This window comes from Gigantopelta aegis, chromosome 3, assembly GCF_016097555.1.
Source record: "Gigantopelta aegis isolate Gae_Host chromosome 3, Gae_host_genome, whole genome shotgun sequence".
Taxonomy (NCBI): domain Eukaryota; kingdom Metazoa; phylum Mollusca; class Gastropoda; order Neomphalida; family Peltospiridae; genus Gigantopelta; species Gigantopelta aegis.
In genome coordinates, this window is record NC_054701.1 from 79752143 (window position 1) to 79769718 (window position 17576).

At 34.6% G+C, this 17576-nt stretch overlaps 1 protein-coding gene across 1 annotated transcript in view; it reads left to right on the forward strand.

Moving 5' to 3' along the window:
• LOC121369139 overlaps positions 1-11701 on the forward strand; it is a 32971-nt gene extending 21270 nt beyond the window's left edge. Inside the window, exons 4-7 of the mRNA XM_041494011.1 lie at positions 2541-2734; positions 5122-5231; positions 6317-6435; positions 7327-11701. Of these exons, the coding sequence (XP_041349945.1) occupies positions 2541-2734; positions 5122-5231; positions 6317-6435; positions 7327-7506 (603 nt within the window). The 3' untranslated portion in view covers positions 7507-11701. The remainder of the gene's footprint in view (positions 1-2540; positions 2735-5121; positions 5232-6316; positions 6436-7326) is intronic.
• The last annotated feature ends 5875 nt before the right edge of the window (positions 11702-17576 follow it).

The following is a 17576-nucleotide window of genomic DNA, read 5'->3' on the forward strand; positions in this document are numbered from 1 at the left end:
AAAATCACTCTCCTTAAATGATTCTAGGTCACTCAGCGCCTTTCCTGCTGAAGACTTAAGATTACATTTATTTTCTGAATATTTTTTGGTTATATGTCTATTAAATTTTAATACTAAACATATAGTTCAAATGATCCATGTCCATTCTCCACCTCACCCTCGAAAGAAGACGAAAAAAATAACAGCAGTTCAGCAAGCTTAATACACCCCATTTGTGACCTCTGGGAATATAGGTTGTTTCTGATTAATTGTGTCTGAAAACAGAAATTTCTGATGTAGCTTTTGGCTAAAGCTATTTGCCATTCTAGAATATAGTCGGACCTTAATTAACACCTGTCTGTTTGAATATTAAGATGTAGCATCATAGTAATTAATGGTGGTGTGTAACCTTAACACAGGTATGTTTAACACTGGCAATTAACCATGGCAATCAGCAATGCTATAGAGATTGCTGCTGTGTTTCTCATTTTCTGTGGCATTTATTTTGCAATGGAACATTCAATTTTGTATGTCACTTTTCTTAAATACTGGTGCTACAATGTAGAAATTGGTTATTTGCATATTAACAGTAAAACTGCCATGAAAAATGCTGTGGAGATTATTTTTTCACATTCATTTCATTTATTTCAACTTATTTTCGTGCTTATATCCAATTAAGGTTCAAGCACACTGTCCTGGGTACACACCTCAGCTATCTAGACTGTCTGTCCAGGACAGTGAGTGAGTTGTTAGTTGGTTAATGGTTAGAGAGCCTTACACCTACCCATTCAGCCCTTAAGAACTCGCTCTGGGTTCGAGCCGGTTCCACTGTGCCACCAAGGCCGGTATTTTTTCACAGGATATTTTTTACTTTGTCCATTTTGTTAATTGCCATTGTTGCTGGCATGCATGAGCTGTTAAAAAGCTTGATCAATATTCTTTGAATATGGCTATTTTTGAGTCTAGGAACAGGACAGACAGACTTGTAAGTTGCAAGCTGTAGACAGGTACAAATGGCCCATGTGCTGTCGCTGTGGATTTGTCTGTCTGTCTCACTCACTCCAAACCATGTGTCACGTTACCACATGTTTGACATATTACTGCTGCTGTGATGTGGGGAGCCATTGACGATTGTACATTCCTTTTCTTTCTTTGACTGTGGAGTCAATTAACCAACACATGTAGCATGGTGAAACAAGAATGCATGAAGAAAATGGCAGTTTTCCGTTTACCATGGCACTGAGTTAACTATCCACTGCATGTGTGTTATTCTCATGTTCCTAATAATCTGGGGAGGTAGAAAGGTTTGCAGAATCTACATGTAAATCAAGTCAGTGCAGTAATTGTCTGAGATTGTTGGATCGAACCCCCTCGGTGGACCCATTGTGTTTTTTTCCCATCCCAACTAATGCCCCACTACTAGTATATCAAAGACCATAGTATGTGCTCTCCTGCATGTGCAGGGCTTCTAGATTGTGATAGCCCCACTCCCCTGGCTAGTGATAATCAGTGTTGGGTTAGTTACTATTCCATGCCAGACAGGGCTTATAGATTGTGATAGCCCCACTCCCCTGGCTAGTGATAATCAGTGTTGGGTTAGTTACTATTCCATGCCAGACATGGCTTCTAGATTGTGATAGCCCCACTCCCCTGGCTAGTGATAATCAGTGTTGGGTTAGTTACTATTCCATGCCAGACAGGGCTTCTAGATTGTGATAGCCCCACTCCCCTGGCTAGTGATAATCAGTATTGGGTTAGTTACTATTCCATGCCAGACAGGGCTTCTAGATTGTGATAGCCCCACTCCCCTGGCTAGTGATAATCAATGTTGGGTTAGTTACTATTCCATGCCAGACAGGGCTTCTAGATTGTGATAGCCCCACTCCCCTGGCAAGTGATAATCAATGTTGGGTTAGTTACTATTCCATGCCAGACAGGGCTTCTAGATTGTGATAGCCCCACTCCCCTGGCTAGTGATAATCAATGTTGGGTTAGTTACTATTCCATGCCAGACATGGCTTCTAGATTGTGATAGCCCCACTCCCCTGGCTAGTGATAATCAGTGTTGGGTTAGTTACTATTCCATGCCAGATGGGCTTCTAGATTGTGGTAGCCCCACTCCCCTGGCTAGTGATAATCAATGTTGGGTTAGTTACTATTCCATGCCAGACGGGGTTTCTAGATTGTGATAGCCCCACTCTCCTGGCTAGTAATAATCAATGTTGGGTTAGTTACTATTCCATGCCAGACGGGGCTTTAGATTGTGGTAGCCCTACTCCCCTGGCTAGTGATAATCAATGTTGGGTTAGTTACTATTCCATGCCAGACAGGGCTTTAGATTGTGGTAGCCCCACTCCCCTTGCTAGTGATATTCAATGTTGGGTTAGTTACTATTCCGTGCCCGACGGCTAGTGAAAAAAAAGTAGTCACGTGCTGCATTTAAGTATTTTGTACATATGAATGTCCTTAAATAAAACATTCCTTCCTTCCTTCCAATGATTAATTAATGAATGTGCTTTAATGGTGGTGTAAAACAGAAACAAATTTTGTGTTACTTTCAGGAGGAGAAAGGTGAAACATTCCATGGTTTTCTCAAGGTCACTCTGAACCTGGTTCGACCAATCACAATGTCCCTTGGTGCCCGTCCTCCGTCAATTTACGAACTGCTGACCAAAGAGCACATCGTGGAGCAGAACACCATGCAGGTGGCATTCTACATGCCCAGAGACACGGTCAAGTCCATTCACGTGTCTAGGTGAGTGAAAATATAAAAAACCTGGGCCCTGTTTCATGAATCAATCTTAGCACTATGATCACCTTAAGTGCATAGCTGACTACCTCATGCACTTAAGGTGATCTTACTCTTAGCATCAAGATTGTTTCGTGAAATAGGGCCCTGGATTGATGTTCATCTGACACCAATTCCATCATCCACTTTTGGATAATGGGATGGATCCAACTATATAATTCTTAAGGGAATATTTAGTTTTAAAATTTTTAAAAAATAGTGACAATTGAAAATTTATTAGCATCTATTCTTTAATGTTTTATAATTGTGTAGCAATCTCTGATCTTGATTAGTAAATTACAATGTGATAATGAACAAACTTGTTTCTTGTTGTTCAGGGATGACATTTCCCAGCATTTTGTAAGATTTTATCTTGTTTGTGTGTAAACATTTTTTTATACAATAAACTTTATTTCAGCTTTTATGTTTTAAATGTGTATCACAACCCTATATATTGCTGTCTCATCTTTACAAAGATAGGTATTAATTTTTTGGCAGCGTCAACTTTTGCGTTAAATTAATGTTTAGCATTTAGTTCAGTTTCTCACGAACTAATAAGTTTTAGGTCAGTGAAACTTGGTTCATCACAGTGCACCGTAACCCAGAATAGTTAGTAAAAAATGTTTTTAAAAAAATAGTTAAAAGTATTTTAACATTAATATCTAATTTGTACACACCCTGAAGCTACATTTGATTAATGAAACTTAAGGATTAATAGAACATTGGCAAGAATGGATGCATCATGCATCATCAATAATAAATCATCAATCATTGACGTGTTGGTGTTTGAAGTTAAATATTGTAGAAACACCAGAAATGGCACTTGGACTCAGTAATAATGTTTCAAAAACACAATAAATGGACAGGGCTTCTAGATTATGGTAGCCCCACTCCCATGGCTAGTGATATTCAATGTTGGGCTAGTAAATAACTACTATTGCCATGCCCGACAGGGCTTCTAGATTATAGTAGCCCCACTCCCATGGCTAGTGATATTCAATGTTGGGCTAGTAAATAACTACTATTGCCATGCTCGACGGGGCTTCTAGATTATGGTAGCCCCACTCCCATGGCTAGTGATATTCAATGTTGGGCTAGTAAATAACTACTATTGCCATGCCCAACAGGGCTTCTAGATTATGGTAGCCCCACTCCCATGGCTAGTGATATTCAATGTTGGGCTAGTAAATAACTACTATTGCCATGCCCGACAGGGCTTCTAGATTATGGTAGCCCCACTCCCATGGCTAGTGATATTCAATGTTGGGCTAGTAAATAACTACTATTGCCATGCCCGATAGGGCTTCTAGATTATGGTAGCCCCACTCCCATGGCTAGTAATATTCAATGTTGGGCTAGTAAATAACTACTATTGCCATGCCCGAGCGCTAATGAGAAAAAAGGTCAGATGTTGCAGTTAAGTCTATTTTGTAAATATGAATCTCCTGCCCCCACCCCAATCCCCAATGTTAGTGTTTTTAAGTTCTATCTCTTTGTTTAGGTGACATATTAGATTATTACTATTTAGTAGAATTGTATTAACTTAAAGTAAAGTGGGGCTAGTGAATTTTTAATTGTGGCTAGTAAATGTTTATAATGGCTAGTGGATTTTATAAAAAATCCAGAAGCCCTGAAACTCACCATATTTAGTTTATTTTTTGTTTTATCTTTAAAACACTGTTATAATATGCCTGTCTTAATAATAAAAATAGCAACTTTAAAACACTGTTATAATATGCCTGTCTTAATAATAAAAATAGCAACTTTAAAACACTGTTATAATATGCCTGTCTTAATAATAAAAATAGCAACTTTAAAACACTGTTATAATATGCCTGTCTTAATAATAAAAATAGCAACTTTAAAACACTGTTATAATATGCCTGTCTTAATAATAAAAATAGCAACTTTAAAACAATGTTATAATATGCCTGTCTTAATAATAAAAATAGCAACTTTAAAACACTGTTATAATATGCCTGTCTTAATAATACAAATAGCAACTTTAAAACACTGTTATAATATGCCTGTCTTAATAATAAAAATAGCAACTTTAAAACAATGTTATAATATGCCTGTCTTAATAATAAAAATAGCAACTTTAAAACAATGTTATAATATGCCTGTCTTAATAATAAAAATAGCAACTTTAAAACACTGTTATAATATGCCTGTCTTAATAATAAAAATAGCAACTTTAAAACACTGTTATAATATGCCTGTCTTAATAATAAAAATAGCAACTTTAAATGCAATAATTTGCACCACTGTTTCAGTTTGCACCACTGTTTCTTTGTGAATGAGTGTTTGAATTATGACAGTATAATGCAGCTGCTGTGTATTTATATTTTTAGTACAACTACTACAAAAGAAGTGATCACATCTCTACTGAAAAAATTCCACATTCTCGATCACCCAAGGAAGTTTGCCATGTATGAGCAAGAATTCAACAAAACTAAACTTAGTATGTTCTTATGTTTTCTTCTGATAATGTCATTGTAGAAATAAGAAAGCAAATTTTATTTCAGAATTGAATGTTGTTTTGGGGGGTTTTGTTGTTTGTTTTTGGGGGTTTTTTTTGTATGTATTTTTTGTGTGGAGTGGTATATAGGGAGCACAGTGGAAAAGGTTAGGTGAATAGCCTTTGATTGACCCTTCAGACTGCTCCCTTCTATTCCCAGTCTGTTTTTTTTGTTGTGTTTTTCTTTCTTTCTTCTCATTTTGACCCGATTCTACAATTCTCAGGTTTTGTGACCTAAAAATCTGTATTATTTGACCGACTCTGTGAGATTAAGTGATCACTCTGTCTGGCATCTGGTTAAGATTTGGGTTACAGTTTTCAGGAGACTGTAATAACTTGACTTAATTACATTATCTTGCTAAGTGGAAGAATGTTAGGCTCTGCTGTTCCGTAGCAGGATTGATCACTATCAATGTTGTTTTTTTGGGGTTTTTTCAACCCAACCAGTCCTTCATGACTGGTATATCAAAGGCTGTGGTAAGTACAGTCCTGCCTTTTGGAAAGGATAAAGAATTTCTTGCTGGGTTTTTTTTTTTTTTTGGCCAGTTGTCAAAATAGCAATATGTTAGATGCCAAATACAGCGGTTAAAATAATCTGTTGCTGGTTGCCAGTGGTGACTACAATTTTTAGCATGAGGCTAAAAAAAGAAAGAAAGTTAATCATCTATTTCTTGTAATAGGCCTCCAGCTTGACTCATCCTGGGTGTTAATTGGCACCTGAAGCTCTGCATATTAAATCAACTCCTGAAATAGCCATAGTTTAAATGTGCTGAGGTGTCATTAAAAATAATTTAATTTCGCTTCCTTAATTGCATTATTTTGTGACTTATGAAGTGATGGGCATGACATTTTGCACTGCTGTGTGGGGGTGTTTGTGTGTGTGTGGGGTTTTGGATGAAAAACTTACATTTTCCACTGATGTGTGTGTTATTTTGTGTGGCTTTTTGATGTATGAAAAGCTGGTATGTATGAAACAATGTTCATATACTGCAGTTATTTCATGAAGATTTCCACAATTTTGTTTTCAGCGAGACTAAGAAGAGTGACTGACAAGGAATGTCCGCTAGTTGTCGTGCTTGGATGGAAACCAACCGAGACTAGTCGGTTTCGTCTTGTTTTACAAGAAAATGAGACAGGAGAAATAGTGGTACGTTATATGAAGTGTTCTAGTTGATGTGGGGGAAAAATCTTTTATCCTGCAACCACTGTTTCTATTGACAGATTGTGATGACGGATAAAGCTTACGTCATAAACACACAGTAGCAGAATATGACTTTTGATGTCACTCATGTGACGTCACATGCATAGCTACATATACATACAAAATCTCTCATTTGACATCCAGGTCATTATACAATCTAGCTAAAATAACAGAAATAATAGATTTCCCCCTTAATTTTTATTGTCTGCAGGATAAAGATAATAACTAGTTAATGACGTAGGATATTGGCGTTATCCTGTTCACGCCGAATGGGAAATTTCCCATTTTAACCTTCACAGGATAAAGCGAATATCCTACATCATTATCTAGTTATTCTCTATATATTATTACTGTTAATATATATATTTTTTTTATTATTGTACGCCCATCTTTAACTGGTTGTGTTATGGTATGGTGTTGTCTGTCTGAGTTGCTGTTCATCCCTCTGTCTGTAAACATTTTATTTCCAGTGCAGATCTTTCTTATCAATTCATATAGGATCATCAAATGTTGCACGCAAGTACAACCTGGTGTATCACGTATCATGACAAAGTCAATCAATGTGCTGTAATCGTGTCATTCAAGAAAACAAACTTTACTTTATTTTATAACAAAGTCACATCAACCTACTTTTCACACATTACTGCACATTAAAGGAAATCCTGTGTCGTGTACCATAACTAGGTCACCATGACCTACTTTTCATGCATTACTGCACATTAAAGGAAATCCTTATCTTCCTTATCAATTCATGTAGGATCATTAAGTCTTGCATGCAAGTAAAACGTGATGGATTCACTTGTTCTGAATGTAATTTATCTTTTTTCTTTTTTCCAGTGGGATGGATTCAGCTGTGTTGAGCTGTCAAACTTTCTCAAAGTTCTTGACCGAGAGGAGGAGGAATGCACGGCCCAGCTGCAGTACAAGTACAAAGTGATGAAGAGGATTATTTCTCAGAGACTCAAAGAGATACGGAAGGAGAGGAAGAAAGCCCTCGAGGATTCGCCCACAAAATGATGAAAACAAGTGAACACTCAACTCGGCTGGTGTTACGGGTTTTCATCAACTGAAACACTGTGTTCACTTCAAAAACACTTCTTCTTTTTTAATTCTAGACACAGATGCCAAAATGCTTGGAGAAATACTTCACCATATCTTTTTGTATGAACATAAACTGTATTTTGCTCACATTACAAGAAGTTTGTTTTGGGAGAGAAAAAAACACCCCAGCTTTAAGTTTTATAATAGACATTAGTCAGCAAAAACAATGGTACGGAAATAAAAGGATATTAATAAGAATCTTAATCAGCTTCTGTTTGATATGGATATGTATTGACAAAGAGTGAGGTCGTGTATCAATATGGACCTGTATTAGCACTTCAAGTTTCTGTTTGATATGGATATGTATTGACAAAGAGTGAGGGCGTGTATCAATACAGACCTGTATTAACACTTCACGTTTCTGTTTGATATGGATATGTATTGACAAAGAGTGAGGGCGTGTATCAATACGGACCTGTATTAGCACTTCAATTTTCGGTTTGATATGGATGTGTGTTGACAAAGTGTGAGGCATGTATCAATACGGACCCTGTATTAGCACTGTTCGATATGGATGTTTATCAATACAGACCTATATTAGCACTTCAAGTTTCTCTTTGGACCAGTATCAGCATGAACCAGCACTGACTGTGGAATATGAGTTGAGATGACCTGTATTGGCATGAACCGATAATGACAGAGAATAACCAATATTACGATTGCCAAGTTCTGTTTGATATGGACCTTTATTGACATGAACCGATAATGACGACAGAGAATAACCAACATTATAAAGATGTTTCATATCAACCTGTAATTGGCATGAACTGATAATGACAGAGAAGGACCAATATTACGATTGTTAGTTTATGTTTGATATGGACCTGTGTTGGCATGAACCGTGAATGACCAATATTAGTATTGCTAAGTTCTGTGTGATATGGACCAGTATTGGGATGAACTGAGAATGACCATTATTGTGATTGTTAGTTTCTGTTTGATATGGACCTCTATTGGCATGAACCGAGAAAGACCAATATTAGGATTGCTAAGTTCTGTTTGATATGGACCTCTATTGGCATGAACCGAGAAGGACCAATATTAGGATTGCTAAGTTCTGTTAGATATGGTTCTGTTTGATATGGACCTTTATTGGCATGGACCATTATTGACAAAGAATGACCAATATTAGATCTTTGATATCAACCTGTATTTGCATGGACCAATATTGACAGAGAATGACAAATATCAGAATTGCTTGGTTCTGTTTGATATGGAATTATTGGCATGCACCACTTGTATGTACATAAGAAAGGTAAAGAATGACCTATATTTGTACTGTATGGTTCTGTGTTATTATTCTGTAATTCTGACTTCATCTGTGGAGAGAGATCAGTTGATTTATAAGTATATCAACATGGTGAAGTGTATTTGGGTGGAGGCATCGAAACAAGTCGAGAACCGTCATTTATGATTGCCATATATCAAGAAGGTCTACATATACAAATATCAGTACACTGAGACTGATTTGAATGAGTAATTAAAATTAAATATGAGTGTCTGTTAAGGAATTCTATAGAAGAAATCATGTGGTTTGTAAACTTGATAAATGTGTTGCAACCTGTTGGTTACCAGGTGTGGAGTTTGTGGTAACCTGCACATGGGAATTCTATAGGGACTTTAAACTTGATAAGTGTGTTAAACCTAGAGGTTACAAAGTGTGTGTTTTGTTGAATCATGCACATGGGTTACCACACACTGTATATTTCGATGCCTGTGGATGTTGGAGATATGCAGAACAACAGCACAGTTCCGTAACAAGTGTAAACAAGAAAAAGAGTAAAAGGATTAGTGTTTGATGTGGACACCTTGCGTCATCACTTGGATTTGGATCTCACTAGCATATAACCCAGAGACATGGACTAACAAGCAAGGACGGAGTTTGTTTAACCGGAAACCGAAATATTTATAAGATGCCGTACCAGAATGTACAAAACCAAGGTGTTCATTATGTTTGAAAGTAGGAGGCTGTTTGATAAATAAAATAGGTGGCAGTGGCGGCAGCAATAGACAAAACATGCTGCCTGACACCTATAATGGTATAATGGTAGAAACTGGATACCAGTGTAAGTGATGTTAATATCATAGGCATTGAAATAAGTCGAGAACGATTGAGGTTATCAGGTATCTACCATATTTCAAGAAAGTCAAGAATGATACTTAGTTCTCCACACAAACAAAATTTTAAAACAAAAAACACCAGCGCCTACATTTTGATCAATTGTGTACTGTTTAAATATAAATTACATACACAAGTATCAGGATAATAAGAACAGTGATATAAATTAATAACAAAGTATCAATGATTTGTGAAGGAAAAATAATTGGGAATTGTAAACTTCATAAATGTATTTTAGGCTGTAAATAACCAGATCCTATATTTTCTAAGCTGTCTTTTTACTAGGATATTATAATACTGTCGTAGACTATAACGCCACTGCAACACACTTCATAGGCCCAATGGTTTTACAGTGCTAAATCAGGGCTCACACTGGAATGAATTTTGGTTTAGCCAGTTTTCAGATATGTCAAGTATTTCCTTGAAAATGATTAAAATGTGGTAAATTAAAGTAAGATTTTATTCGCCAGATGCAAAATGTTGTAGCCATTTTGCATAAAAATTAGCAATTGGCAGAGTGAGCCCTGCTGAGGCAGCTTCGAAAATATGGGCCCAGGTGCATAATTTATGGTAACCTGTACATGGATTACCAGACAACCTGCTTATTTTGATGCCTGTTATAGGATCCAGAAGATTGCAAGAATCTTTTTAACAGATTTAAGATTTTCTTGGAAGGAAGGGACCAAACTAAAAGTTGACTTGAATTGGTGTTGTGCTCACGGGAGGCCATGCTTTTGATGCAGCATTTTAAAGATGATGGACCATATTTACAAAGCCTGTTTTTGTTAAATGCAGGTGTTTAAGCATTGTAAATGTATGTAGTTACACGTATGTAAGACATAAACAGGCTTTGTAAATTCGCCCCGATGTGTTTGATGTTCTGAGGCTGTCAGTTCTCTGATGATGTTTAGTTTGGATCTCATGAAAGAGTCTGAACTGTCTGACTATTAAAGGGAGGCTCTGGGGGATACAGTCCATTAAGATTCTACACCAGATTTGATTTAAACATTATCCACTTCGTTTCAATGAAGTATGTAATAATTAAATGAGATCTTGTGCTGGCTCTTGACTTAAAATTTTCAGCTATTAACTGCCCGGTTAGGGTAATATATGCACAGCTATTTCTGGTTTTACCTTTTAATATTTCATTTCTTCCATCTATAATTAATGTTGAATACATTGGTGGTGTGGAGGTTTTGGCTTTATCATGTTGTGTTGGTGAAAGGTAAGAAATCTTAAGTCAAACTGACTGTTTGTAATAATCAATATGTAATGTCAGTGCAACTAATATCATATATATACTTTTTGTTTTGTTTTCAACACTGGATTAACCATCTGGATCAACTGGATTGTGCAAGAAATGCAAAATTTAAGCATTATTTTCATTTATAATTTCACAACTTATGACATTATTCACCACTCCTTTTCTCAAATGTTCAGTTACTAACATATGGATACAAAATGTTTTTAAAATTATCTCTAACCTGCATTATAATAGAAAAAAATAGTTTCAGTTATTAATTATAACAAATACATTTCATTGAATTTAATTAATCTTACTTCTCAAAACAAACTGCAGTTACTGTACATTTCATTCAATCTGACAACTACTAGTAACTATAGTGCCTACAACTTAAACCAGTGTGAACCAAACGTTCTGCACAAAAACTTTGTTATTCCAGTCAAACTGCGTGCAGTCCAAATTTGGTTTGTAAATTTGAGCAGTAAATTTAGATTCTGGACTTGATTGATCCTGAAATTTTAAATAATTTTGTGAAAATTCAGAAATGCAACTAACATCTTTAATCTGGGTCATTAAATTTACACATACATATATGGAAGTCATTTTGGTGAAAGAAAAGAATATAACAAGTTATAATTATCCAGCTTGTGTCACTAACAGATTTTGTGAGCACTGACTAAATACTAAATGGTTCGGTTGTCAAATTTTAATAAAAGGAAAAAAAGGACAAAGCAGAAATTGTAAAATAATGTTTTGTTTTGTTTATTTATGAATTTGTTTGGGGAGGGGTAGGGGTATTAAAACATTATTTAAACTACTGTAATGAGCACGTCATGTCAAATCCACCCATCTATTAAAAGGTTTCTACTATCAAACACTTTATTTTAACTTTTCTGTAAAAATTTAGTCACATTTAGAGAAATGATATTCAGTCAAACTGAAATATTAAACACCCCGCAGGCCCATGCTTACAAAGCTTTAAGGTCCATAATCAAGACTTGCGCAACGTTTCCAGACCTACATGTAACTTGGATGAGACTTTATAAAAGGGACTGTCCTGAGTTTGCTGCCATTGTAAGGTGTTTCTAACGGAGCCTTTTTAACCACTAACATTTACTTTAAATACATTTTCTTGATTCAATGTGTTTCTGGTCATCTTGGTGTTTATTGTAGCTTACAATTTTATTTTACTTTCTGATGTGTGTGTGTGTGTGTATATATATATATATATATATATATATATATATATATATATATATATATATATATATATATATATATATGTTGTATACATTATACCAAAAAATTGGGAAGTAAAATCTAGTTTTGGCTTCGAGAAACATTCAGGCGATCAGAAACAAAAACTTGATATTCTAAACAAAAAAATGCATTTTATATGTAATTTTAGACATTAAAATGTTCTGTCGATCGGAAATATGTTACAATAACAGCAAACTCAGAACAGTCTCTTTAAAAGTCTTGAGTATTAACTTTTAAAATGTTTATAAACACAGAGCCAGAAGGCTATAATGTCTTGATTAGATTTATCTGTTTTCTTGTATCTGCATCCACTTCCGCACACATTGTCTGTTGTCATCAAATTCAATTCTATTAAAATCAGTAGGTCCGCCCTTGCTTCCACACATTGTAAACTGATGGCGAGTGTGTTCTGTATGGTGATTGGTTAATTACATTCTTTTTCCGGAATCAAATAGACAATAACACCCAGAAAGCTAATGACGTCATTAGCAATTGGAATAGGCGAAGGTGACAATTCGAGGGTCTACAATTAGAATGTAGCCAGGTATTTTTTTCAAGAAATACCAAATATACAGTTAGTTCCATTGAAAAACGATCCAGTTTACAATGGACATAACCATATTGAGTTTTTAGATTTGTGCGTGTTATTGTCTATTTGATGCCCGCAAATGTTTCATTTTTGACCTCTGTCTAACGCCTTTGGTCAAAAATGACATTTGCGGGATCAAATAGACAATAACACCCGCAAATCTAAAAACTCAATATGGTTATCTCCTAATTAATTCTCGTCTGAAATGCAGTCAAATTTGGCGGATGATTGATAACTTTTTTGTTATGCAGAAGTGGGTACTAATTGAAAACATCCCGGATAAATCTGACTGTGGCATAACTACAGTTGCTGTACTCTGAGGCCTAACACAGTTCTGTACTCTGCCAATATACCCAGTATTTATTGCTGTCTCAGGTCAAGTCCATTAGAACAAGGAATTATTCCTGGTGTAATTGCCATGCTTACTTTCAAACTCTTATCTAGTCTGTTGGTTTTCATTTTTCATGCTTATGTTAGCATTCATAAATGAGGGCAAAATATATTTATTGTAGATAAAGTTATGTTTTGTACATGTAGATATACATGAGTGAGATTAAAAGTATTATTTAATGTTGGTATATTGACACTATATTCTGTAGCATTGACTTTGAAGTGTTTTTAGTATTGGTTATTCTGGAATTAATCCAGAACTTTATACCAGCTTTAACAAATTGATCTTTTACCTTTTGGTTGTCCGATTCTGGGTGTTTGGGAAGGGGTCTTTTCAATTTTAGTTCTGTATGGTCTTTTTGTAAAAATTATTTTAGGAAAATACATTTTAATTAAAATGTTTTAGTCAGCAAAAGTGCCAACACTTGATCTGTCATTAATTAATAATCTGTCGTAATGTTGAGTAAGTATTTTAAAGGTTAACTTTGTAATAAAATTATGAATTATGAGCTGTATGGTTTAAATCTGTTTTACTGTATTTTTGTATTCTCAGTAACGAGTAAAATGTGTTGTTCTTACTTTTATTTTCTTATAAGTGAACCATATGTCTGATGCCATATAACCGTAAATAAAACATTTCTTTCTTTCTTTCTTATAAGTGCTGCAAAGCATCATACAAAATATCTACGCTAAATGTTCAAAACTTTATCCAAAAACAATGACGCCTTATAATGTGATATCATTAAGTCATGTTTTCAGTATGAACACTATACATCAAATCAAACAAATTACGTCACTGTTCAAGAGGAAGTCATACGAACTATGTCAGTATTCAAGAGAGTTAACTCTTGGTTGTTTTTCCTTTTAACCAAAAAGCAATTTGAATGTAGGATTTTTTTATATTTTAAAAATTAAAATTGAAATAGCCTTTATTGAAAATGAAAACATACATAATGTTCTCTCTTAACTTGGCTAAAAAGTAATTTTGTTAGGTTTTATTAAAAAGTTAACTTTTAAAAAACCCATTAATGGACAAATACAAGTCAAATTCAAACCAAGTTAGTTCAAATTGTTGTACAGTGAAACCCCATTAAACCGAACACCCTTGGGACCAAGACAAATGTCTGGTTTATGAGGGATCCAGTTTAAAGAGGTTAAGTTCTGTTTCACTAAACATCGTAAACTTACGTTTATGTGCAAAACTACACTTATGATGTTTAGTGAAATTGGGCCCTGGTTTTTAAAAGGGGATTCTGTAAAATGTCCAGTTTTGAGGGAATTCTGGTTTACAGAGGGTCCGGTCTTGAGGGGTTTCACTGTATGAGCAGATTCACGTAGATATTACTGGTGTATATATTTGATTGTTTATCATGTTTCTGTTATTTTGCTACAAGTACTTGTAGTAGCCCTAGAGCCAAACAAGAGGTCACATTCTATAGAAATTAAAATATATTTTTTAGAAGAAAACTAAATATGACCTTAAAGTAGTGTGATTGTGTAAAAATGTTATAAAATGCAACATAAAAAAAAGAGTGATTTACCCTTTGTTGTATGAATATTGTTGAACAAAAAACTGGCAAAAAGAGTGATTTACCCTTTGTTATGTGAATATTGTTAAAAACAAACTGGCAAAAAAGTGATTTACCCCTTGTTAATAAGTAGCAGTGGTAAATGGTCCTTATCGTGTGCCTTATTGGTTCAGAGTGATTATGACAGTATAGTATTATGTTATATTTAATGTCAGGATACATACTTACTGTGTGTAGATTTCTACTTAATTATGGCCAAGTAGATTTCTTGTGAATTAATGGACAAGTAGATTTCTTGTTAATTAATGGACAGGTAGATTTCTTGTTAATTAATGGACAAGTAGATTTCTACTTAATTAATGGCCAAGTAGATTTCTTGTTAATTAATGGACAAGTAGAAGTAAAATCTGTATTAAGCAGACACATTAAAAACTGGCCTGTTAAGACAGGTGGCTGGTTAATACAGTGCAGAAGATAATTCGGTTTGTACTACTTTATGTGATATGCGAAATCTCTAATTTATAATTTATAACTATACTGTTATCACAGAGACTTTGAAAGTTTTATCACCGACTGTCCACTCAATTACTGCTAGTCATTTCTTGTTTAGTGCATAAATGCACAGTCCAATTCGAAACAATCCAAACAATAGTTGACAGCTAAGTTGTGGAAATAAGGTGTGACTAAAATTCAAATACGACCACATTTTTCATTGTGTTTAAAAGACAGTGTTTTGTAGAGCATAAAATGAGGAATGTACCATCTGTTCAACAACCAGCATGTTGATTTAGGTTGAATATGGACAGAAGTTGGTTGTGAGAAAGACTGAAAATAATACACAATGAAAGTGTTATTATTCCAATATTGGTATAGTTGGACAACCACTCCCCCCCCCCCCCCCCCAAAAAACAAAAACAAAAACACAACAAAAACTAACAAGCCCTTTGACACAGTAAATCCATCCACCGTTTACATGCATATAAATAAATAGTGGTATTTAATCCGCTTTACAACTGTTTTATTCACCAAGATGTAGAATAAAAATTTAGTTGAACCAGAAATGGGGATGAAGTATATAAGTTGTATTTGTCAGGGGTGGGAATTGGTGAACTGGAAAAAAAAAGAGGAAATCTAGAGGGGTCCTGGAAATTCTTGAAATTCTAGATTAAAATCTGTGCCATCTGACATTTTTTGGAGGAATGGACGATTAAAATGCGAGGAAACACAATGTTCCATGAGAGGAAAACAGCTGATCCGGGGAGAATTCCCACTCCTGATTTGTGTCCAATTTTCCTTTCTCTCTATCCCAAAATAAAAAAGAAGAAATGTGATCGTATTTGAAATTTTACTCGGATATTGTTGATGTTTGAATAAAAATAATTGTTTTACAAGTCTATGTGCATTGTCAGTGTATCTTAGTCAAATATATTTGTTTTGTTTTTACATTCCTGATTCCAACGAGATAAAAATTAAATATTGAAATATTGGAGCTTTAACTACATACAAACATGTCAAATGATGCTGTCAAACAGTATAGGAGTAATAAGAAATGATGAGGTATAAACCAATACAAAAATGTTTTAAAGATCATTGAACATTTTTAGTAATGAAAAGTTACCCAAAATGTTGAAAACTTGGGTGGTGTTTTTTTTCTCCAAAAATACTTCACCTGACCTCCTGAAACTATTTCAGTTTCTTCCTAATCCCAAGAATTGGCCCAAAGATCTCATGAGCCAAATAAGTAGTTTCTTTTCAACATTACCTGTCCTCAACAAATGCACACACACACACACACACACACCACACCACCACACAAGTGGTCTGGTCCGAACATCCCATTATGTTTCAGTCTTAGTAATTATTGGCATATTCAGGATTTGCTTAAAAAATTAATTTAATGATTTGAAAACAATAAGTCACATGTATCTTTCTGCTTTTTACTTTCAAATTTAAAACGTAAATCATGCCACTTGTTAAAATAATTATTGTTCTTATTCAATCAGTTAATAAAATGGTTCATTATGAATTCACTTCTTTTTTTTCTAATTTAAAAATAAGCTTAAGCTTATGCTTCATTGTACTGGTCCCCCTCCATCTTTTTTATGACCCTAAATGTTTTTGGTTTATATCGTGTATGCACTGCATTTAGATGTAACAATGTCAACTCCAAACTTACAGATTTGAAAAGGTAATTTTTATAAGCACGTAACCAGTAGAAGGAAAGTGTTTAACAAATTCATTATTTTGTATGTACAGTGTACTTGTATTTTTAAAAACATTGGATACGAGTGTGTTTTTCTTCTGTTTATGGTTTCACATAAATGTTTACACTTGTAATGTTTACAAGCAATAATTTTCAGTTATCTTCACATGTACAGAGTAGAATTCATAATTACATGGATGCCACAAATGTTTTTTTGTATGCATGTATTCTAAATTAACACGTTTTTTGTTACATTACACCTCACTGGCTCAGGATGTTGTTACGGATTCAATTTTGCAAAAAAATGTTTTTTTAAATTTGTCGTCATGTTAAAAGGAATATTTGCTGGGTTTAAAAAGGATACATGCATTGATTTGCTTCTTATGTTCTTGTTTGAAATCTTGTATTACACACAAGGCAAGAGGATTGGGCACTGCCAGTGATACCGTTCACCATGTTGATGATCTTTAACAATGTATTTCATGTCTTGTTAGTGCATTTGTTGTTTGACAATGACAATTTCAAAGTTATTTTAGATGAAATAAAGCAACTGTCTACTTTTAACTTTGGTTTTATTTTTTATTTTTTATTTTTTTTAAACCTTCTTTTGCCAAAAGCAAAAGCGGGACTGTTGTAATATCATTTTAAATTGT